The 26,666-nt window shown below is 34.5% G+C and overlaps 1 protein-coding gene across 1 annotated transcript; it reads left to right on the forward strand.

Moving 5' to 3' along the window:
• Nucleotides 1-8,586: 8,586 nt before the first annotated feature.
• On the forward strand, nt 8,587-24,935 carry LOC149409352 (uncharacterized). Its single transcript, XM_089649779.1, has 3 exons — nt 8,587-8,686; nt 23,512-23,847; nt 24,340-24,935. The coding sequence occupies exons 1-3, from the start codon at nt 8,587-8,589 to the stop codon at nt 24,933-24,935; spliced, it is 1,032 nt and encodes a 343-aa protein (XP_089505905.1).
• Nucleotides 24,936-26,666: the final 1,731 nt, after the last annotated feature.

Here is a 26,666-nt window from a genome sequence, read left to right on the forward strand (position 1 = left end):
CCCTTAGAGACCTTTCCCAGAGGATCTCATTTTGACAGCATGAACCCTATCACGCACTTTCTCGTTAATCATCCAAATTTAAAATACACACCAAAACAAATGACGCCCAAGGAAAGCATTATACAATTTCGTTCGTATATTTTATTTTTATGTAGTTCGTATAACCTACACCACCCGAATTTGCCCGAGTCTTGAAATTTAAATTATGATTTTTTTTAGATTTCTATTTTATGTCACACCACATTGAACGGTATTTATTAATGAGGGTGTTGGTAAAACCCGGATAGTATGAAGGATGAAAAACAGAAAAAACAAAGATTTGCTCAAATCGAGTCGAACAAACGACCCGTTCTTATAAAGCCAACATCTTTTCAATCATGTGCACCTGTGCACTAGGATCAATACTGCTAGCTCCTTAGAGCCGGCTGCATTCAAATACCTGGATAACAGACTCTCCATGCATATGTTGCGTCTATGCGTTTGATATGACCATCGGTCTGTTAACAACAGATTGACAATAAGACGAATCACCCTCCTTTGCACAGAATCAATTAGGTTTATCAAGTATTGTGGGGGTCCAATCCAGAGGTGGCTCCCAAATTCATGATGTGTACAAAGGTAGTAGCCGTTTCACACTAATTGTATTTTATTTCCAGAATTTGACATTTTAATGCTGCGTGAAAGAAATTACAATATGAGCTAAAAAAAAATTCTTACCAAAACTCGCATTTCGAGATACTTTGCTGTATTAAATACACACCGATAAATTTTTCCGTTGTTTTTTTTCTCTTTTACATTAACTCCATCATAGGCCTTGAGGAAAATAGTTTTTCCAGGGTCTATGTCATCTTTGGGGATGCTATGTAGTATTTTTTAAAAAAATAAGGAGGTGAAGATCTGGGAACAAAAAAGGTATAACGGGTGTTAGTTATCTAGGGATCACTGTGTCCAGGAGTGACGCAAGGCGATGGGACAAGACAGACCAGTTGGTGAGGTCAAGGAGTACCAATACCAGCCTCTTTCGATCAGGCACTCCACGAAACTGTTAGGCAGGCGCATTCTGAGTACGCCTCTCCCACTGAACCAGGGCACGCTGCCAAATCATCAAACGTAGCGAACCACTTGCGATGATCTATGGCAGAGGTGTTGGTTATCCAATAAATGGTTCCCGGGTCGGCGGTACCCAAACCCACCTCTAATAGTAAAGTTAGAAATGTATCGATGCTAAGGCGAGAAAGAGGATTTTCTAAATGGTAACTAAAATGTTACAAATAGATTTGCCGGTCTTCGGAAATTGTCAATCACCGGTTGGTGGAAAGACACTAAAGCCTGACGTAGGTTCTGACTTTATACGATCGTAAACTGAACCACTGAATTATTGAGAAGTTACCATTATCAATCACCCATTTCCTTACTTAAATATTTGACAGGAAATTTATTAGCACAGGAATTTATGGGGCGAATAACGCATGTCGTATGTTTATAAATACTAACAAAATATATTTCACCCAAGCTCCTTGGCAGCTGCTATCCGTGAAATTTGAAAATAAACAGGGAGATGGTATGGACACTCCTCAGCCTATAATATAAAGATTTCAGTCAATTAAAATCAAAGCAAAGTTTGAGTAGACTAAATGAAAATCAATATTCTTAGCTAAGTTTTCCCTTTGGTCGGGTACGGCATCGGATAATGTCAAGGGTCGGTTCCAAACTTACTCAATTAATGTTTTTGTGTTTTATTTATTTGCTGGGTAACTTGTATATTGTTTCCGATTACATTGCTGATAAATCTAATCTACCTAATAAGACCTGAAATACAGGTTCTATGTCACCCGCACCTCCACAACTGGACAAGGCTCATTGGAGTAAGCTATTCAAATCGCTTCCGAATAGAGCAAGTTTGTTTATATTTAATATTTCAAATCTTGTTTTAATTACATTTCTCTAGTTGTCACAGAGAAACTCTTTCTCAAATAAATATAAGTTATCGATATATATTTTTATATTCAACACAGAAAAATATTTTTATCATTTGTCAAGTGTTTATTGCAATTTTTTTTATTGCATACTGCATTTTATTTGAAAATAATTTAAAATCAGGGGTGACCATCTCATTCAAACTACTGTGTATAAAATCGAAAACATGTAAGTGAAAACTTTAATGACATTTTTTTTATAAAAAATGTAAATAATTAAAAATAACTTTAATTAAAAAAAAAAATGAAAAATTCTTTTATTTTTTTTAAACTGTGAAAATCGTAGAAAAAAATTTTGGTCCTGCTGAATACACATTCATGTTCTTGAATTAATACACATTAACTTTCACACGCTCGAAAATATGTTTTTATCACAACTAAGTTTGAATACATTTTATTTTTTGGGTGTAAAATGTCATTTTTTTTTAATGTGATACCTCACAAGAGTGTCTCTGCCTGTGCAGTGTATAGACAGGGGAACTATGTCACCACCCGGTTGGGCGGCGTTGTGAGGCGGAATAAGGTAGGGGCTGTAGGAAGGGATTTTTTAATGCGGGCCTTGAAGAGGCTCGGATTATAGGAGGGAGGAAAAACAGATGCCGGTAGCTCGTTCCACATACGTGCCGACTTACACAAAAACGAGTCGTAAAAACGGCCCGTTCTCATGAAGCCAACGTCAACCGTGAACGGGTGTTCAGCTCGTGTCCGTCCACCAACTTACGAACCAATTTTTGGTTATGGTTTTATTGTATAATGTGGCAAATTAAGTTATTTATAAAATGATCGAAAAACATTTAAATATTTGTGCCTGAACATCCACAAAATAAAATAAGAGGCACTTTTTGGCCATGTTTTTTTCTTGAATAAATCAAAACAGGCGGATGGTGTTAAGCGGGAATTTAAACCTTATCGCCATCTACGTAAGGGGTGTTATTGATAGCGGCTCGATTTAAAATATTACATATAACATAAAGTTCTTCATAAAATCAATGAATTTAAAAATGTTGCACCGAAAAACAATCAACAAGTTTCAAATAATAATAAGCCATTTGTTTTCACTCTCAATTTGTGGTGTCTCTTGGCTAAAAACAAAATTCTCATGCCATTAACCCAAGCTCGAGATTATGGAGGCTCCCATCGGGCATCGGTCCATTTCTCTCGCCGTCCCCCGCCCACTCAGGTCGCAATCACGGAATTAATTCAATGACACGATATTATTATTCAACAATTTGCATGTATTTTGTTCTGCAAAAGAAAAGTTTCTTTTTTAAGATTGAGTGAGAACGCCAAATACACTTGCACGTGGAAGGTAAAATAATACACGTTCTTTCAAAAGTGCTAACTAGTATAAAAAGTATATCAAAAGATGTCGAATTTAAGGAAGTATTATTTTCTTTTAGACCTAACTGCTGTTCTTACTATTTGTAAATAGTGGTACTGAACATAGAAAATTGGGGTTGGGAATTTTTTTTTTTTGATACAGGCACTAAATACAGCTTAGGCCATTTCAAGCAATGCTTCGATCCTAAAAACCAATGAACCTACAAAGCCCCTGACAGAGAATAAATATGATTTTGTATGAGCGGCATTGAAACCAAATCTAGGGTGAGGAGAATAAGGAATTGGAGTCAATTAAAAAAATATTACCTTCATCCACATTCAAATTTAAATTTCGTTTTCATGTTTAAATTAATTCTCTAACTTTGTACATTTTTAAGCCCGCCCAAACGGTAAGAAGCGGTTAGTGCATTTTATATGGAGTTTTTTTTATTATTTTTTATTGAGGAATTTCAGTACACTTTTTATCAAAGTTTGCCGACTAACTAAATTAAGAGTATTTTTTTAATACCAAAATTTCTTACTGGAATTAATTTTTAACGTTAGAATTTGTTATTCTCGCCAAAACATCGCTAGACAAAGCCCGTACACTGTGACTGTAGTCCGATGTACCTATGTAGCTCATACCGCGGGGTTACAGCGGGTTCTCGCCAGCGGGGTTATTGTCATTGCTTTTACGTAAATTTAATATGAGTTCCTACTTACTCATTTTTACAGAAATGGTAAATTTGCATGTAGGTGATTTTAGTCGCGGTCGCGCTTGTTGGTTAATTTGCATTATATTATAGAATAGCTTCAATTTTATCGCTTTGAACTTAACAAAACCTTTTAAAATGTCAGAAGATCCTACGATAAAAGTTAAAACAATAGATAAAATTAAAAAGATAACCACAAATCATCTTATAAACTATGATCAACATACCAAACTACACAATACAAAACCTTATAGCGACCAGAAAAAGATTAATTATTACGTTGCACAAATCTAACATTGAGTACATTTAACATCAGATTTCGTCCGACCAATCATGGAGATCATTCACAGTTAAGCTTTTAAATAATTTTTAAACAACGATTTATTAATCCTCAGAGTGAAAGCATATAAATATGTAAGTATATTCAGTATCGGTGGATTTTGATCTACTTGAATATATTTTTTAAAAGTCAACATATTTCTTACTCATTTCTTATTGCCTGCCAGCCATCTTGTACGACAAACTTTTGAAACTATTTGTATGCAAAGTATTGCAAAGTGGTATATAATGAACAGTTTTAATTTAATTTAACTTTTGTTAATGCAATTATAACGGCCTATGAAATTGTTTTTGGTATTTGGTGAGGTAGGTAAAATGTCATTACAACATTTAAGTAAATTTTGGCATTTTTCATAAATCTTCCCCCGCATTCCAAGGCTTCAAATTGTTCTCATATTCCATCTAGATTCATTTTAGACTCTGTGCTAAAAACATAAACTTAATGATACCATACTTTCTGTCAAAATTAAATTATTACCTGAGTGTTTTGGTAACACGATCGTTATTCCAAATAAAATAAGGCTACGCTTGAAATATTAGGTTATGAGGTATTTTAAATTATACATGGCTAATGTACCTATTACGTAGGTTCATACTGTATCGGTAATCTCGCCTTAGATAATCTTTACTAATGAATATTTGAGTAATAAAATTAAAAACACTTAGTTTTTAAGTATAGTGCATTCATTTTAAAAGTACTTTTAAAAATAATTTATTTTTTTTTTGTCATAGGATTGAATCTTCCTTCCCAGGGACCGAAATACTCTACCGACCTTGAATATTGTCCGATTTCAGAGAAATGCGTATATTTTATGTTCGCGTGTGTGTACGTGATTGACACCAAAAGTTGATAGAATGTTTTGCTATCGACAACGAGCTTCTGCCAAGCTTCAGCTCGATTGAATGTGAGGAAGAGGTGAAAAAATTGGAAGCTTTCAAGGTTTGTATGATGTCATTATTTTTTAGAATAAAACACAAATAACTCTCTTTACATCACTTAATTATATATAACCTCTACATGTTTCATGAACAATGTTCACCTCATCAGGAGCAAGTATATATTTGTATTCTTTCATTATCATGTATTTATCATTATCATATTATTATAAATTAAATACATATTAATAATTGCTAATAGTATAGATGATCTACAGTCTCTCGTGTCTAGGATGAACTAAGTATGCATGAAGAATGAGTTAATGATGAATGTATGGAAGTCTAAAGTAATGGTGTTTAAAAGAGAGAGTACGGAAACAGCGTGCAATATAGTTGTGAATGAGGAATACTTGGAGCAGGTGGATGAGTTTGTGTATTTAGGAAGTATGTTTAGGAGAGATGGGAAGGCTGACAGAGATATTGAAAGAAGGGTAAATGCATGTAATTCCGTTAATGGAGGACTGAAAGCAGTTGGCGCTAATAAAAAATTGTCCAAAGAAGCGAAGTTAGCAGTCCACAACGGATTGCTGGTACCTACCTTGATGTATGGAAGTGAGGCATGGAACTGGCAAAGAAAGGATGATAGTAGATTAAATGCTGTTGAAATGAGATCCCTGAGGCGTATGTGTGGTAAAACCATGTTTGATCGTGTTAGGAATGTGGAGATCCGCAAAGAGTTCAAGGCTGATGTAAGCGTAAAGAGTAAGATTAAGAAAGGGACGCTTAGATGGTTTGGGCATATAGAGCGAATGAGCGAAGAAAGGAGTGTAAGGAGGATATATGATGCAAATGCGAATGGTAGCAGAAGTCGGAGACGCCCGAGGAAGACATGGCACGATCAAGTGAATCAGATACTCGAGTCGGGCCATGTCAAGAGTCAGAATAATAGAAGAGTATGTATGAGACGATGTATGAATGTGAATGAGGCAAGGAGTATGTGCCAAGACCGAGTTGTTTGGCGGTCCGTCCTCTCTGCCTACCCCTACGAGGAAACGGCGTGATGGTTAGTTACCTGAAAAAAACCCTTGACTCTGTGCAAAAACGGGCGGTCCGTTTGATAGATTCCCCAATCTTAACAAACGGACTGCAATCTTTAGAGCACAGGCGTCATGTAGGTATGCTGTCCTTGTTCTATCGGTATTACAATGGAAGATGCTCTGAGGAACTAGCGTCATTGATCCCTTCGGCACCGGTGCGTAGTCGGGATACACGCTAAACGCGCGCCCAACATTTGTACACGGTTGACATTTGTCACATGAGAACGGGTCGCTTCTACGATTCGTTCTTAAATTCAACAGCTCGGCTGTGGAACGAACTGCCGGCCTCTGTGTTTCCTCCCTCCTACAACATGGGACTCTTCAAAGACCCATGTTCACTCCTTCCTCTCCACAAAAAGACCCTTCACACAGCATCCCCAAAGATGATATAGGCCCTGAGGGAAATTATTTTCTTCAGGGCCTCCTGTGTGGAGTTAATATAAAAAAAGTTAGTTAGTTAATCATGCATTGACATTAAAGTAACTGTTAAAAAGAAAGATCAATGAAACCGGTCATTTCATTTTATTTATATGCCTACATTTAGTTCATTTATTCGTGACTTGCCCGAATTTGTAAAAGCTGCTTATACAAGTATAATATGAATAAAGAAACATAGTTTGTAAAGGATGGAGGACTCTGAATGGTTTACTTTTTCTATTTTTGGGAGAAATGGAGCCCGTGGGAGCGCTTCTTTGTACACAACTTGAATAAAAAAGCTATGTGAATGAGGAATATATCGACTCCGGCAAAGTGGGAATATCGGAATACATCAAACAGTGTATCACATTCATGATTTCAAATACACCTAATCATTATGATGACTAAAATCTTGTGACATAAATATGTATTTGTCAACAATTTTTTGGTATACATTGACGCTGCCTTATATTAATGATAAGGGAAAAGCAAATACTTATTGATAATAAAAACGATTATTAGTACTAAATCAACGCGTATAAAATAAATCTTTTACAATAATACATCTATTTTAAAATGTATTTAAATTTATAATTTTGGTTTGACTGATATTGAATGTTCCTTCCCAGGGACTAGAGTCAACCGCGCTAAGAACCTCACCAAATGCCGATTGAGTGGGAGCCTCATTCATTTCAATATTTATTCATTTATTTTGTAAGAAACAAACAGCTTTTATATAATATACGAGATAAATATACAAGTTAACTGAAGTCAAGCCACAGAAGTTTCTTATGTTAAAGTGCATTAGAAATGAAGTTTTAGTATCTTAAAATTAATTTTGTGTTAAAGGAAGGGGAGAGGAAGAGGAAAATAGGAAGAGGATAGGAGATGCTGCCAATACATTCCATACTCTCGTATTAATAATCGATCGTACGCATTACTTCATATCGATATATCTTTAGGTTATTACCAAAAATGTTAATGCTGTAAAATTTTGTATTATATTGTGCACATATGCGTGGAATTGGGGAATTTTTCCGAATGTTTGTTCTACACAAGGGTAGATAAAATAAATCAGATTGTCGGGTTGATCTAGACGGAATATGAAGATTTATTAAATTGGTAAGTTCTGGTGAGTCCAGACAATTATTTCGAACATTAACTGTAGTAAATTTTTTAATGTCATACAATTTCAGAGAAATGCGAGTGTGTGCGCGTGCGTGTGCTTAAATACAACCGAAAGTTGATAAAAAGCATCGTCATTGACAACGAGTCCATCTACCGAGTTTCAACTCGATCGGATGTCGGGAATTGGGTTAGTTTCCGATTCCAAGATTTGCATTCGTTCATTTCCGTAAACATAAATTAAAATCGAATAAATGTATTTAAAAGGGGTATTTATAGAATCCATGCAGATAATTCTGAATTTACTTACTTCGAGAGTGACGGATATCTACTCCCTGTGTTTTGTTTATGAGAAACCAGATTTCAGAATCGAGAAGAAGCCGGTGTTTGAAAATGAATAGGGTATTCGGCGGAACCAGAAGGAAGACGCTTAATTGATCGTAGTTCATCAGTTGGCGGTATTTATAACGTTAGTATTGTGTTTAATATTTATCTTATTATGTTTATTAACTTGATAACGATCGTCATTTCCTTCCTTGAGTCACACAAAATATACTAATTAAATATATCATAGTCACACTGGCTCCTCGCCACTGGTGTGGCATTCCATAAAAAAGTTAAATAAAATAAATTGAAACATGGAAGATAATAATATTTTATTTTGTATTATTAAATAAGAAAAACGATTACGAATAACCTGACAATATGTGATCTCCTACTACTATGACAGTAACCGGAACATGTTGTGTGAGTCGTGATGGAGGACTTGTGACTAGAGGTCTTAAGACAGGAAGTCTTAGGAATGGAGGACTTGGCCAGCTAAGTAATTATTAATGAAATCGAGGCGCGATGCAAACTTAGACACTGACAGGTTAAGTTTGTTCATTTTTCAAATCATTGGTTTTGTAACTTAATAAGTAAAAACATATACTATATGTATATATATGCCTTCTTCAAGCTAATGAAGGAGCCAGTAAAAGATTGTTATTTCGATAACCCGAAATTAAAAATGTTAACGTTAATATTATATTCTTTTTCAGACTCGTTTTCCAAGTTTCGACGGCCTCATTGGTCGAGGTTGCGGGTTCAAATCCCGGCGAACGCCTGTAAATTTTATTTGATTAATTTGTGCTATTTCAGAAATTACTCACTAAAAATAATATATAGTATATTTGCAACACGTTCTAGAGTGAAAGATATCGTCCAGGTGTAAGACCACCATTCAGAATTTAAAAATTGCTTGATATGGCTTTAGCCGTATCTGGTGATCAGATCTGAACAGCCAGGTACTTCCCCACCTTCTTCTGTCCCATTTTCGTCCCCTCCCCACTATCTTCAGCCTCACAACATAACCTAATTGGGAATACTGGCTTAAACTGGCTTGAAACGGTTGGGAGCAGTTGAGACTCTTCACCACGGGTTAATTTAACTGTACACAAATCCCCCTTGTACCACCTGGTACACAAAATATTGCAAAAAAGGTAATTAAGGTTCATGGAAAACATGAAAGAATTTTTAAAAAATGTTCTAAATGCTATCTGCATTTTTCACTCCAAATTAGCACACGAATCGAAGGTTAATGTCTGTTCTGTACGTCTTGTACACCCCGTATATTTAACACACAACAAGATCGGCTATTGGACAATGAGAATATTGCTAAAGGCTTGTGGGGATTGATCGAGGGACTCCCGCAATACCGCTAAAGTAGGTCGTTAAAGGTTCTGCAATAAAGAATTGCCGTGCGAGTTTATTGATATCATGAAAGTTAAAGCAAACATGAAAAAGGAGACTTAAATAACAAATGTCCGTATAAATAATCAGAAGTTCACTTCATTCATTTAATATATATATCCACCTAACAATAAAAAATAATTATAAGAACACCCTAATATAATAGAACTTCAGTAAGTAAAATTAGATTGTTAATGTTAATTTTAGTTGTAAGTATCTACAAATGAAAATATATATGTCATTAAGATAGTAGTTATATGCCTTGGTCGTAAGTCACTAGATATACTCGTAGGTCTTAGAGGTAAGTCACTAGTTTTATGTCAGTAGTTCTAGTAAAGAAATATATTTGTACAGCGCCCTTGAGGTGATTTCTCACAAAAATGGCGCTATATAAATTAGCCACATTATTAATAAGTTATTAACCTAACCTAACCTACCCGATACTTAATCATCCGCAGAAGCAGGTTGTTAAGATGGACCACCGTCTCGGCATAAAATCATTTTTTTTTATTTTCACTCATAAGTATACACTCTTCTATTTTATTACTTAACTGTACATGACCGGACTTAGTATGTGATTCACTTAATCGCTCCATATGACCTCCGTGGTTGAGTGGTTACGATCATTGGCTATGAATCCGCAGGTCGCAGTTTCAAATCCCGGCGATCGCAATTTAATTTGAGTAATTTTTGTTATTTCACAATAAATTCATAAATAATTTATGGCATATTTGCGGTACGTTCCAGAATGGTTGATACTTCCAGTATCGGCAAGGTGGTAAGCAGTTTGGGCTTTGGTGTTCCCGACATCTTCAGTATATTCTCCAAAAACCTAATATCTTTTCCAATACCTATACCAATACATATCCATGCTGAATGTCCAAATGATCTAAATAGTAAAGCACCCTTCGTAAATTTATGTATTTCGCTTAGAGCGGCATTGAATTCCTTAGGATCGTCGATTTTGTAATCCTGCGGGGAATTCTGGTTAAGGATTAGGATTTGTTCTTACTTTTACGTTAACTGTAATTCCAGTTATGACAGCAAAAAGGTCGTTATTTTTAAGGTTAATTCCTCATAATAATAATAATATAGCATTTATTTAGCTCAGTTTAGTTTCATTTCACTTCAAGTGCGCTCTTATTCTTAACATAACCGGAACCAGTGGACATGTCGTATGACTTTTTTATTTTTGGTGTATGTTGTAGGGAGTAAGGAAGTGGGGAGAGGAATGAGATGGAAAAGAGTAAGTTATTAAAAAATATCTGGTTATTAAGACCTGGTTACATTTAAAACAAAGACATCCTAAATTGATGTCTCTCTGGCAAAAATAGGGCTTGGTTCATGGTAGTAGTTATTGTGTGATACCGTGCAACTTGGCGCCAAGTCAAACTCCGTAGCGTGCAGGATTCGGCGGCGGAAGCCAGGATTTTCCAAAAATAATCCTTCATCGAGAGCGGGGAATCTTGTCATTAGCCCATTTCATAAATGCTTGTCCGGGCGCAGGATGAGCAGATGCCTTTCAATTCCCAATATCCAAGGATGAAGTCTCAAGTTTTAAAAATAATTTTCACGAGATAAGCGGGCGGATTAATCGATCATCAACCAAGAGGGTTCCAACTAGTTGGGCCATTGAGAAAAATAATGATTTATTGCTCCGATTCGAACTCTGAGGATTGGCGGTTTGATCTCAGGTTTGGCCTGATGGAAGTACCCCTCACCGATATCATAGTCACACCTTGTTACACATTCCTTTTCATAACACAAGGAGATACCGAGGGAATTTATAAAATGCTAAAATATCCTTATCAACTTCTTTTTAAAAAGCACACCGCCTTCTGCTTTACACATTGGCATTCAGCGCGGGACTTTTTTGAACATAATCATTGTTATTCCAAAAATATTCCCCCAATTACGGCATTGTCGTGTTTCAATTTTCTTTGTAACCCGCCTCACGCGGCTTGTAACAAAACTAATGAAAACGTACGTTGAATCGCCGAAAAGAAATGAGGTTGCTTAAAGTTTGATCGAAACGGCCAAAACTCGGGATAATTGGTTGTGTTGTCGATGTGATACATCTCTGGGTAGACTTCACCAATTTCGACACGTAGTGTTTTATATAAACTTTATTCAAAGCATAGTATGATCTGTCGCTTGTGTACATTATTTGGTGACGAATTTATGTCACCACAATTCATAGTTCTTCTGAATAAGAACTATTCATTGATCGGACAGTGGTTGAGTTGGCATCGCTTCTGGGTCTCTCCCAGGCGACCTGAGTTCAATTTATCGGCTGGCTAAGTCCTCCACCATGAGACACAAGCAACATGTTTCGCTTAATGTGCTGGTAGTAGCAAGTTTTCAAATATTATCCGTTTACTCAGAACCCGGGAATGTTTGCCTTCTTTAAAAATGTGGAGGTATGTCGTTGGATTCAAAAGTTTCCGGTTTAAGAGGCCTGTCGTTAAATAATCATAAAAATACATTATTGTTACATTTATTAAAACATTCATTTTGAATTTTTCAATCAATCCATACACGAAGTTAAGTTATTATTGATGTATGCGTGCATAGGAACTATAACGTATACAGGTCCAATTTCGACAAATAATAATGAAGTATTGGGAGTAGATGAGGATTATCTATGTTTCTATCTGTTGTTAAATTTATGTAGCAGCAATTATTAGATTCCTAACTTCACTTTGGAGTATAAAATAAAAGCACAATAAACTATATCATCGTATTGCTTCCCAAGTTGAACCAAGTTTAATGTCAAAAACATTGAAAAATTATAATTAATATTGACTTCATGCTTGCCTCTGCTGTAACTTTGTATTATTCCTATATTTTCTTTCGTGTTCATTTTAATTTAAAATATTATGATCTACTCATTTTATTACTTTTTCGTTCATCATAATGGTTTAAGATATATCTTTTTCTAATATTGACCGTTCGGAGTTTTTTGGAATAATAACTAAACATACAGTGTGTGGCAAGCCTACGCACGACGGAAGTGAAACTTTTAGTATTCTTCTCCTCTCTTTTCATTTCATTCTCTCTTTTTTTCTGTCTATTGACATATTTGTAACTAGATGTGATAAAAAAAATTAAAAGTTATAAAAATATGGAATTCGAACCCGGGTCCTGCATAACGAGTGTCGAACGCTCTGCCTCTAGACCGCGGTTATTACGTATTCGACCAAAATATCATATTGTCAAAATATCTAGAAGTCGCAGCACGAGAGCATTTTATCACTTTAAAAAAAATATTATTAAAAAAATCACAAAAAGAAAATACAAATCGTTGATAAAAAAAATTTAAAGTTATAAAAATATGGGATTCGAACCCGGGTCCTGCATAACGAGTGTCGAATGCTCTGCCTCTAGACCGCGGTTATTACGTATTCGACCAAAATATCATATAGTCAAAATATCTAAAAGTCGCAGCACGAGAGCATTTTATCACTTTAAAAAAATCACAAAAAGAAAAAAAAAATAGTTTAAGCGGGGATCGGACCTCGGTTCTTCACGACGAAAGTCGCGCGCTCTGCCTCTAGACAGCGAAGCTGAGTTTGGAGAGTGACCTAAAAAAGGTATATAATATTGGCTAGGCTCCTATAGCGAAATGATCGCGGTTTTTCATGACGGTCAAGAGTTGGTTTTACTCCTGTCCTCGAAATTGCATAACGCGCGTAAAGAAGTTTCACTTCAAAAAATGTATTTATTTCACTTGATATCACAGGTAACCTAATAAAACAAAATAGCTACAAAACAAATCACGATAAAATAATAGGTTAGGTTAGGTTAGGTTAGGTTACGTTTATTATTTTTTTTGTTATTTTTCTTTAATGTTCTGTTTATCATAGTTTTGGTTTTGTCATGGAACCGTTATCATACTGTCAGTAATAAATTAGAGGTGTGATCAGTGGCGGCCGGTGGTCAAAATATGTGGGGGTTCACCGGATTACAACATTAAGTCATAAAATAAATTAAATAAAGGTACATACCTATTTATAAAGAAGTTCTATTCTCTGTTCATTTTGTTTAGCAAAGACCTCTATCAATGCTTAACACTGATAGTGCGTTCAGTCTGTCCTGGCTCAACGTGTTAAAAGATTTTATTCTTTTTAACGTTGAGAAACATCTTTAGCTTTCAACTGAGGTCATTCCAAAGGTCATGAATGGTGCACAAAAGTTTTAGTAATTTCACAGTCTCGGGAAAGTCTTCTAATAAACAAGTACTATAAAAAAGTTGTAAAATTGATAAAGCGCCGTTAGCTTTTGAAAAATCGTCGCGGGCGTAAATTGCACAGAGTTTACCTTTTAGGTACTGAACTTTATTTAGGAAGTCATACGTTTTAAGCGTCACATTGAAATCATGTTCTGGGAAATTTGACCTGTATCGATTTTTATTAAATAGCTCATTATGGTGTTTACCTTAGGCACGGTAGCCTGAATCCAATTGCATTCTGATGTCAACTTTTCCTAAAACCTTTAAGCTCAAAACTTTTTGTAAATGTAAATGATAAGAATTATGTTTTTTGATTTTTTCAGAAAGGTGAGTTACATCAGTAACACCGCTGATTGTCCAAACTGAATCAACATCGTAAATTAAACACGTAAAACAAAATAAACTATTCAATTGATCACATGCACAGAGCTACAAGCTTTGTTATACATTGTTTAGTTAAATGATCGAGTAAACTTCTTCGATCCAGATTTGCACTCTTGTTTTATTATCAGTTCAGGTTTTAGGTGGACCGGCATTTTTTATTATCACTTTGTTTTCAAAACTCGACCTATTATTCTTAATGTATTCCACATTCAAACTCATTCTTAATTTATACGTTGAACAAACACAAAAGTAATCATAAATTAGTATAACATGCAATTGATATGCCTTATTAATAATTGATATACAAGATCGATATAACCTGCAATTAAACTTCAAAACTTTCTCAGAGTAAGAAAAGTTTTAAATTCAAGAGACAATGCCTGGCAACGGCGAGTACTGACTGAACTGATTCAACTGATAATAAGTAATCTGACCATCACTCATCTCTTAATGACAAGGTTTATCCTGTATGCTTGTATCGAAGAAGCGTAACATTCGCTGAAAAATAGCAGATGGTAAATTGAAACAACGATATCGACAATAATATCAATCATACGCGTTTTAGTTTAACTTTCTACTGAATAAACCGTTCCTTCTGATGTGGTGGTAAAACTCCGAACGCCGTTCTTGATATGGTATTATTTGCAAAGAATAGTATGTAATGGTATGGACCCACGCTTTCGACTGTTCCACAGAATATGCGACAAAGCAGTTAAATTTTGGATCGCAATCGAAAACGAACTGCTACGAACATAGGCACAAGTCAAAGTCGGTCTGCAAGTTAAGCGCGCTTAATAAGTAGGTACCTTTTGAATGAGATATTATAACCGAACCGAGTTTCGTATTGTGATTAGCCATGTCGGAAATCTTGTTGGTTGTTCGGCGCTCGGGAGCACATATTAGCTGGCCGCCACTGGGTGTGATGTATTCTTGCCTTCCTAACATTGTGTTGTGTTTTCATATCATGTCCTAGTTTTTATTTCTGCTATGACTGAAATTGTAAAAATAGCCTAAACACCTGCAAACGTCGCATTTGCCGAATTCGCTCGCTTTGAGGTCGCTCTTAACGCGGATATGGCTGAAATCCGACGGCTTAGCGCAAAAAGGGTGCGAAACAATAACCGCCGACTTCTTGGTTGTATTGCGGGGAGATAATCCATTTTATTAGGATGACGATCAGCAGAATGGATCGGGCGGATCCAACAGGGGAGTTTAATCGCGCGATGGAGAAAGAGGGGTAGATTCATTCTTCACCTGTGTAACTTACGTAATCTAGATTATAACCTTTCCCCCGCCGTGTCCGGGCCCCTCCCCCTTGCCCTAATGCCTCGTTTCTCCCCCAGTTCGGCCGACGCTCTGAAAAATCGATCTTCCACTAAAATGCCACTTGGCTCATAGTGGAACGAACGCACAACTTACCGGTATAGGATTGAGTCAGTGCTTAATATAATATGAAGCAAATCAATGCAAGTCGGATTTATTAAACGCTTGGGCACAACGAGCACGCAATAAGTTGCTATACGCGAAGAACAAGCAACTAAACATAATCACGTTGTTTCTAGAAGTTAGAAGATACAATCCAGTATCGCCCTCGTTTCAAACTACTTGTTACTATTTTAATATAAATTTAATCAATTTTTGAAAAAAGATTTTAAAAAGTAAAAAAAAAAATAATATGTTGACTAACTAACTAATCATTACGCCGTTTCCTCGCAGGGGTAAGCAGAGAGGATGGACCGTCAAACAACACGGTCTTTGCAAACACTCCTTGCCTCATTCACATTCATCTCGTCCACACTCTTCTATTACCTATAATTGTCAAAACTTATATTAAGTTGATGAAAATTTTTTGGGTTGCTATAAAAATTTCAGACATAAGTACATAATATATCATAATATACAAGATAAAAAGGACGTATTGTATATATGTTGAAATTACGATCACATTCGAGAGCTTCTGACGTTGAACAATAATGTATTATTGAGTATGGTTAAACACATGCATTATACGTTCCTACATATCATATTACTATTTTTTCTATTAAGGAATGTAAAGAACAAAAATGAATAAATTCTTTTTTAAATATCCAAATATTTATTTTGTTAGTTGCCTTATCCCCGTGAGGAAAACATGGTTTTTTATGTTACCATTTATGGTCTCTGACGCTATCCGTTTGATTGACCATTAAATGAACGTCTATTTTTCTGTAAGGTTTGTGCGTAAAACGCAATGTTCAAAAATAACTTTGCCAATAAACGAGTTCATGTTTCGAGTCAATACGTTTCACTGAGGGGTGTATGGTTGAAGTTAAATTTACGTGTCTACTTATAAGCACTTTAGTTCTGACCTACTTATTTCGTTCTCAGATAAGTACGTTTTCAATTAAGTAATTGTAATTTTTTGTCCTAATACGTAGGAACAGAGGATGCAATGGCACATTCTTTGAGTACAAACCCTTTGCTTTTCTAATAGTCATATATAAATAACTCCGAACGCCCATATTAAATATTTGATGTTTTTATTCATGTCAAATCTTCCTGGGTCGTCTTCATTTTTTTTTTAAATTTTAAGTTTGCCCGAATACGGTAAGTTGTCTCACGAAAGTAGAAAAGGGAATGCAAATACCATTGATTTATCTAATTCTACCCTTTCTCTTATACAAATAAAAAAAACATTTAGCACATTATTCTTGTAAGATAAAACTTTCTGCGGTGAAGCGGGTTCGTTTGAAACTTCCGACTACCGAATTTGAAATAGTGGCACCAATGATAAATTTATAATCATATTGATATCACGGTGAGACTACAAATTACTTAATAAAATCAGTGGTTAAGAGCAGTCTCCGGTTAGAGGAAGGTATATTTGGATTGTCTACAATTAAGTTAATCCTTGTTGGTATTAATATAACATTTCTAGCCCACGGGTTTAGAGCAGTCATTTCATTTGTGTTAGGTTCTTGTTCTCAATTCTTAGATATCGATTTACATATTTTTCTCAATAATCATAGCGAGTCTTAAGATTACATTGTAATTGTAATGCACTACTAAACTACATTTTTGACCAAAAAAATTTCAAAATACACAAAATACCACTAACAAACCAGTTAGACAAGCGTACAAAGAAAATATAAAAACTCCGACGGTAAATACAAGCTTTGGACAAAGACACTATCAATACCATGCTCTAAAAGCCTTCAACAGTCTAACAATTGAAAATAAAATTGAGGAAAACAAAAATAAATTCAGATACAAAATTAAAAAATGGATTAAAGAACTAAAAAGACAATATTACCAAAATTTCATAACATAAAATAATAAAACCTACACGTAACACACAAAACCAATATAAAGCATACATCACTCACAAACTCACAAGAAATAATATAAAAACGATTATATCGATTTTTTACTTTATTTCATTTTATTTAAATTTTTACTTTTATTCCAAATCTATATTTTTGTACAAATTTATCATTATCTTTGGGTTTTTTTTCACCAGCATCGTATATATTTTCTTTAAATATATTATTAATATCTTTTTGTATTATGCAATGGAGGCCTAAGCACGGGTAAGCCACCCAGTGAGGCTAACATTACTAAATTGTACTAAGAAATGTAAAAGATTGTACCAAATAAAAAAATTGTCAGCAGTTACTGAAAGGTCCACGTGCTCAATTCTCATGTAAAAAAAACAACAACTGTAAAAAAATAATAGTGTAATTTTGAAAAAAAAATAATTCGCTCAAAAATAGCGTAAAATTAATGAAAGTGTGAAAAAAGTTTCAAGTTTGTATCCTTAATCTATTAAAAAGTAATTAAATAACTTCCAAACTGCGTTTAAGAATCATGTTAAGCTTATACTAAAAAAATATTGCTGTATTCGTGCGTAAAAAAACTTCCTTACAAATTTAACCACGGCGTTAAAAGGGTTGGATCTCGATTTTCATTTTAGAGTGCGTCCTGTGAAAAGTGGACCCTTTTGACGTGGGCCGGAAAGTGGCGAGTTTTGAAGTCCTTCCGGGAGGCTTAAGAAGTGAAGGGGGCATTTCCATTGCGGAAGTTTCTCCGTGAAAAAGGAAGCTTTGAATTAAAAGGGGATGCTCCTGAAAAATAGACACAGACGGGTAACAAATAGCATTAAAAGCCTTTGTTTGCAAGAATTCCAGCTAAGGATTAAACAGTTTCACAATTTGACATTGTTTTCGAAAGGCGTAAAAGCTGTCAAAATTATTAAAAAAATTGAGAAAATTTATCTTTTAAAAACTTTTAATTGTTTTATACAAAATTAACGAAATTAAAAATTCAAACATGGGATAAGTCACAAGACAGAAGTCTTGAGCAGAAAAATGATAAATTTATTTTTGTTTTCTATATAAAAACCTACTGCTTAAACTCGGCTTTACCTTAGATTCAACCGTATTATTTCTTTCTTATTGACCAGTTAAAAATTCTGGATAAGCTGCTAATTTTATCGTATCGTATTATTTTTTTTTAAGTTAAGTTTTCGAAAACTTTGCGAACTGTAAGCAGTTGCATTTTCCTAGAGATTCCAGACGGAACAGTTTTGTCAAATTTCATGGCGTCAGAGCTTATTTTAATATTCGTAATATACCCAAAATCCCCTTCCCACGAAACTAATCCTTCCCTAAAATCCCCCTCCCTCAAATCCACCATCCCATAATTTGCCCTGCCCTAAAACCTCCCCCTGCCCTCTAAACCCATCACCCCATAAAACACTCTATCTTAAAATTCATCCAATACAATATTACTCTTAAAATCTCAAACATCCCAATAAAATCTCCCTTTAAATCCCCACTTTCCTAAAATTCTCTTTCTCCCTAAATCCTTCCACGTTCCCTTTCCGCAATTTCCCCTCCAACTCCAAATATCCCCCTCCCAATATCCTATAGAAAAAAAATGAATAATAGGACTACACAAATACAAATCGCGCCGTTATAGCGTAGAGAGAGGTGGGGGACAGTGAGTGAAAATCGAACGATTTGATTTACGATAGATTTTTTTAATAATTATATAGTGATTACTACTAGTTGTAATCCCCAGAGTTTTACTAAATCGGATATAGTAATATCTTATTTTGAAGGTAAAGTATGCATTATTTCATCAAAAGTATCAACATTCTGCTTAAGGAGTGGGAAAAGGGAGTGAGTTTGGGAATCTTGTGTAGACAGTCATCTTCCTTTTGAATTGAAGGTAAAGTTTACACAATTCCATCAATATCTCTAAATTTCATACAAAATAAAGCCACGCCGTCACAGATGCTCTTCTTTTATATTGGCTTCTTTTCGGATTTTTATTGAATCTTATGAATATGTATTGAAATTAGCGGGGCAAGTTACAACCCACTGCTATGAGTATTGTGCTGCTTGGCCCTACTGGCGTTTTTTCATGTCGCTGAGTTAAGTAAAGGTCAGTTCGCAAAGTTTTCTCCCTCTGTACGTACAACAACAATGAGATAGTTTATGAAAAAAAAAATCTTTTCGTATTCAAAATTTTGTCAACATATTTTCCATTTGAAAAATTCTTTAACCAATCGTTTTGATTTTAATGGATTTTTATGGATATTTATGGAGATATTATCATTGTCATCTACTAGAAAGTACATGACAACAGACCTTAGGACCAAATATGTATTTAGATTTGTTAATATTTTTATAACCCAAAACATGAATCGCGAAAATTAGTAATAATTTTGTACATATTGTGACAGTTAAATAACATCAACGGAAAAATCTGCGCTTAATTTGGTGTCAAATTTCGGGTGTTGCTAATGTAAATTTTCCTTGTCAGCAGTTTGAAACTCATTTACCGATGTGGATTTAATTACTCGCTAAATTGCTTGGTGTGATTCCGTTGGAGAGTATCAATTTCACATAAAATTTAATAGTCCTTTGTTTATTTACCCTTTCGGATTCCGCAGCCCCGAATTATTAGAGGGCTGTAAGCGCCATATTTTGGAAATTGAATTTGGCCGGGTAGGCTTATTTGCAAACCCTAAACGGGACGGTTGACTTTGCGATCATCTCGTGTAGGGTTTCCTGCACTCAATTACAAACCCTTTCAAGGTGGAGGCAATAAACAATTCTCATTTTGTAAGAAGCTTTGTAGGTACTGTACTTGTACAATTAAGTGGTTAAGATGACTGAGCTGTTAAAAAAAAATTGGGTGAGTTTTGTAACAACCTAACCTTTCACGAAATGAGAGAATATTGTTATTTTCACAAGACTTACCTAACTCAACCTAACCTACGGTGAAGGATTCAAGGCATCGTATAAACTCTTCAAGTTGAGGGGTTCCAGATTTGATTCCCATAAAAAGATTTTATTTTAACAGCTATCTCTTCACAGATCGCAGATTATGTGACTTACGTACGTGACACTTGAATATAGAATGTCAGTAAAGATAATTCTGAACTAAGGCCGCTAAAGAAGAACATGAGGGAGGCCTGTATATAGGCGTTGTACGACCTCCCTGTCAAAGCAAAGTCCCCGACACAACTAGGATGGGGAGAAGAAAATTGTGATGATTTATTTATAATTCAACCAGTCGCTTGCTCCACATTTCAACAAAAACATTCAGGATTGCCCCTGAAAAAAAGACTGCTTCGCGTCGCATGAATGCATTACGAATTTAAACAATTTATCGTAATTAAAATATTTTCTGTGTAAGCGAATAATATAAACATGAACATTTAAAAAAAATTTATTATCGTTTCTTTGAAAAACATATAAGGTTTTTAAATTTTATAATTTTTTTTTTGCAGATTCTTTCATCTTCTTTCGAATGATACTAGAAACATATAATCTTCCTGAAATGTTAATAATTACAGGCGTTCAAACCTGAGCGTTTCAAACGAATCCGGTATATTGTGCGAAATAACAGTGTAAAGCTGCGATGACACTTGTTAGTAGGATTTTTACAAAGGCAAATACAAAATATACAAAATATACGATACAATTAAAATGCAAGTGAATGTAATAATGAATTGCAAACGAATGTAATAATGATGTTTTGGGACAAATCAAATAAAAGGGCACCCTTATAGTAATTTAACGATAAAATATTGTAGAATATCTTTCATAGATTTTCTTAAAATGTAAAAATAATATGTTGGAAAAAAAATCTAACATCGCAAATAAAAGTCACATTAACGAGGAATTTTGAGGAGGGACCTTGATTTATTCATGATCGTGGTACATTCAGTTGATGATGATGGACGTACACGATATACACCGTACGGATGTTTATGAGCCGATGACAGCAAAAATCCCGAACTAAATTTAATGAACCTTCTCCTTATCACAGCACCCATAGAATAGAACAGGAAAAAAACAAACATTTAATACAAAGTTTCTGGATAAAGGATTGAATTGGAATTCAAATGAAAGAGACATTTGATGATAGTTGTAACTAAAAAACTCGAAAGGATTAATTTGTTAAGTTGTGTTTATATTTTACCTGGAGTCAATCACTACCGAAACGTTACGATGTTATGGATAAATTATCTGAACTTCGAGTGCTTTATCGCGATGATAATTTTATTAAGCAAGATGTATCTATTTACCTCTAATAAATCGGTCTATTAGTAATGATACAGTATGCAAATCAAACAAAGTCATCAATCTGATATATCTGACAATATCTGAAACTCTTTGTTTTACTCATATCACAAAATATTGAACCTTGATTTTAGGTATTTCCCTGTAATAGGCCTCTTGCATCCCATTTTTTTATTTTATTTTCCGGTTTAGGCAAATATTCTAAGACATTCTGTATTTTTTTTTTTTTTTTAATCGTATTTTTGAAACCATGGCGATTTTTTGAAAATTTTAATCCGAAAAATCGGACCATTTTTTCATAAACCGGAAAGACGGAACATAATTTATGGGTGCGAAAACAAAATAATTACATAGCCCAAAAACATTTAAAAAAAAAACGACGCATTTCACACGAATGGCAGAGGAGAATAACGAGGCATACCAAAAATATTACATCTCATAAATATTTTTTTCCTTGAACCTTCTTATTGATCATTAATCCTTATTAATTTATTTAAAGTTTTATTCCAGCAGTACTGGGAGGATATTGCAATCTCAGTCTGCCATATTAAATGAGATGACATATAATATAAATATACTTATACACAATATTATAGGATTGATGAATATATACGATTATAATGTTCAGTCACTTAATCCAAATATTTTACAATAAAACCTAATGTACATAAAATTAAATGAATTAAAGGGGAAGGTTTATCAACAATATGAAATATATAAACAAGTATAAAGAAGGTTCTCATAAAATATATTTAGTTGGTCGAAGTACCTATATATTCTATATGTACCAAGGTTGGTTTTTGTTTTTGCAATGAGACTATTTTTAACAGCTGCACATTCTAGTTATATAACATATAACTTGATATTGTACCTCTTGTTTGATACTATCCAAATGTTGCGATTTAAATTATTCTTGTACTCATAAACTCATAATAATATATTATTAAATTTGATTTTGTTAAAATCAGGACCATCACCATTATACTTCTAAGACAGCCGCCACGGAAGGATAATCTGTACGATTTTCACATCATAACATCTGTCACTTCTGAATAATATCTGTCATGTCAAAACGAAGTACTTCCAATTCTAACGCTGCGTTTTGTTACTGTTTTGTTATTTAATTAAACATGGATTCGTGTAGTAACCGTAGGATCCGAGATCGTAAAAATAATTATAAATATTGTATGGTTCCTTTGTGCCCAAATACTTCGGCGACTACTAAGGAAAAAAGATTTTTCGTTGTACCGCGAATTTCAGCAATTAGAAAACAATGGTGTATTGCAATTCATAGGTCCAGTCAATTGGGTGAACTGTCAAATAAAACCGTACGATATGTCTGTGAAGATCATTTTAATGTAAGTATATTTTTTACAATATTATTGTTTGAACACAATATTTAAAAAATACATATTTTTCTTTGTTGCATGCTTCACGAATAGTTTGCTGTACAGTACAGTAGGTTGAGTAGGTGGGTCTATTACCTAGTGACAACAAGCCTACACACATTACAATATTGTTACACTTTTGCAGGCTATTCTCAAATGAAGATACTTATTATATTTGCATTGTTAAGTTTGTATTGAATAAATACAATGTCTCTTGATAAGTTGTATTTTTATTTTCAGTTAAGCGTGGATGCTCGGAAATGGCCCCAACATCTAAGTAAAAGGGTGCTTTTAAAAAAAGGAACCATTCCTCATAAATTTGAATGTCAAATTGGAGCTGATGGGCGAGATCTACTCAATGTGGTGGATCAGCATCCAAGCTCATCTAAAGGCGGTGAAGTGTTTGTTGCAAGTCTCGAGCCAATGTCTCCTTGCCTGTCTGATGTGGATGAGTCTGTGCCACAACAGATCATCAATCAACCTCAAGACTACGTTGAACTGGAAGTGTCGTTTCCTCTCGAGAAGCCTCAATGCTCTGGACTCCAAATACTTCAACAACATGTGGATGGACCACAAGATACATCAAGCTCCGAAGAAAACTTTCACATGTTGATAGTTGAGAACGCAACTGATTCGAAAGCCATTCAATGCAATTTGAAAAAGAAATTCAAAAGTAAATTGACAAATACAGGAAAAGAACACAGTAGGGGTCCAATCGAGTGTTTAACTACTCGTGACGTAAGTACTTCTCCTGTGAAGCATAATAAAAATACCAAGAATGTACAACTAAAGCATGTCACTCTTCAGCCAGACAGTTCTGCCTCGGAATCGGCATCTGGTTCAGAATACTCCCAACAAGCTACGTCAGATTCGTACGTTGATAGTAGTTCAAATAGTGATTTCAAAAGTCTGTCATTGAAATTAACTCTGCAGCATATTGAAAACAAACCAAAGCTGTATTTAGGAATCCTTAAAGATTTTTATTGGATTGTTAAAACCCTAGCACTCCTTGAAAATATAAACATTTTAAATGTTTTAATCGTTTTAAAAAAAATTAAATTAAACTCTAGTTTCAGCATTTTAGGTGATGAATTTGGCCTTTCTGAGGCTCAAGCTTCAAGAATCTTTAAGCAAAGTTTACCGAAGTTATCTCGTCATCTTGCAGAACTGGTATTTTGGCCTAAGTCAGAAGCAATAGAAGCCTTACTACCAATTCCATTCAGAGCAAGATACAAACATGTCGTATCAATCATAGACTGTTTTGAAATTCAGATAGAGAAGCCATCAAATCCACTGCAGCAGGCACTAACTTGGTCAGAATATAAAAAATGCAATACACTCAAGTACCTAATATCAATCACTCCTGATGGCTTTATTAACTTCATTTCAAAGGGCTTTGGTGGACGTACTACAGATATGATGATTGTGGAAAAGTGCGGCTTCTTGGACAACTTGTCTGAAGGCATGTCGGTAATGGCAGATAGAGGTTTTAAGCAACTAGCTACTATTTTAGAAGGCAAACATTGTCAACTTGTGCGTCCACCAAGTGTTGTTACAGGTGTAAATAGCACTAAAAGAGAGGTGAAGTTATCCAAGCAAATAGCAGCCCTGCGTATACACGTTGAACGTGTAATAAGCCGGCTCAGAGAGTATAATATTCTAAAGCCACATTCTTGTATAGACTTCCATTTGACTCAACAAGTTGACCATATTGTTATGATTGCATGTGGACTCATAAATCTACAAAAACCAATAATTTGATCATATTAGTCTTATTAATATTATTAGTCTTTTAGTGTTTTGTGCTCTACGCTAATGTTTAGTTTAAAATGTTATGTGCGCTTCATTATCATATAAACTTTAACTTGAATATAAATATTCATAATATGTACCAGTGTAATTTTGTTTATCCTTCATGTAATGTATATAGAATAAGTCTAAAGTGTATAATATTATGTAATTATAGCGCCAGTATGTGTTTTTTATAAAAACATATGTTGGAGCTTTTACTTAGAGTTTATAGGCAATGAAGCCACCAAAAGGGATAATATCAAATACTGTAGAATAATTTATGTATAACACCTTCAACTTCTTACATTTACCATACATTCTGATTATGCTATACTAGCGCCTCCTAGCCCCGTGACTTCTGTGGGTTGGTTTTTTTTAATGCATGTTATTTGAAATGTTTTCTTTATTTTACGTTAATAAATTATATAAGTCGAAAATAAAATATTTAGTAACCTACATACGACCTTACTGTTCTTATGCTCACACGTAAAAAGAATATTAAAGCCCGCCATTAGGTTTGTATTGTCCCGAAGAAATGCAACATGCTACACTAGCGCCATCTAGCGGCCAGCGTTACCAGTCAGTGCAAGTACTGACTATAATAATGCTTCCAATATTTTACTGAGAGTGGATTGATTGCTATTCATTCATTACGCCTTACTTTTACATCAAGTTTATATAAATACAGTTGTGTTGTAGCAAAGTGATCATGTTCCACTTTTTAATACATTTCTATTTGTGTTAGAATTTCCACTTTGTAATCATTTTCTTACTTCCAATAATAAATACAAAAAAAATCTATGCGATAATACAATAACATGTGTACGTATTATCAAATAAATACTAGGTATAAATGTAAAAATATGTCTTATGTAAACTTTTTGTTTTTGTTTTTCTGTCACTTTATACAAATACATATTATACTATGGTGGATGGGATGAAAATAATATGATGCTATTGTACATAATCAATATAATCATGTATTATTATGAATAAAGAAGCGAGTGTAGTGCAGTAAATACGTGATTTATTTCAAATAATGTATACCTATACATTTTTTTTAAGTACAGGAAATATAGCTCTGGACCAAAACAGCATGGCTTTATTAATAGCTTCGACACAGAATTCTTCATCGTAATCGATGTGGAAAACATTTATTTTGCCAGATGATTCAAAGTTGGGTTCAGCAACACAAAACACTCCCTTGAATTTGTTCAGTACAAACATTTGTATTTGCATTTGTGCATAATACTTTCTGGCAACAACACCCTCAAAAAAGTAATTTTTCATTGTACTATGTTTGACTGGACACTTGACCTCAACAATATAATCATCAGTGACTGCATCCGGGGAGCCACCGATAATTGGTAATTTGCAACTGATTTTGAAACCACATTCTTTATATTTGTGTCCCAGTTGGTTTGCTAGTACCTTTAACACCAAAGGTTCTAAAAGCCGACCTCGTTGCATAGCCTTTGTGTCTGGAATCTTGGCTGCCCCTAAGATGACTTCAGTCAATGTTCCATCCAATGTTTTGCAGTTAGCTGCCTCGTATAGTTTGGATGCAGTAATTCTGCCATATCGCATTTCGTACCATAACGGGCAGTTAGCCTGCTTTCTTGTTAATGAAAAAACTTCCTCGAAGATATTTGGAGGAATATTTAGATCACATGTAATAAAATTGATGAAATCTGTAGCACT

The sequence above is a fragment of the Hesperophylax consimilis genome, chromosome 31 (assembly GCF_061612785.1).
Source record: "Hesperophylax consimilis isolate HC1 chromosome 31, BYU_Hcon_1.0, whole genome shotgun sequence".
Taxonomy (NCBI): Eukaryota; Metazoa; Arthropoda; class Insecta; order Trichoptera; family Limnephilidae; genus Hesperophylax; species Hesperophylax consimilis.

Coding starts and splice junctions, on each gene's coding strand:
- LOC149409352 (XM_089649779.1), top strand. CDS start 8,587: ATGACAGTAACCGGAACATGTTGTGTGAGTCGTGATGGAGGACTTGTG. Junction 8,687..23,511: donor TGGAGGACTTGGCCAGCTAA/GTAATTATTAAT, acceptor GTCAAATTGGAG/CTGATGGGCGAGATCTACTC. Junction 23,848..24,339: donor TTTGAAAAAGAAATTCAAAA/GTAAATTGACAA, acceptor GTCATCTTGCAG/AACTGGTATTTTGGCCTAAG.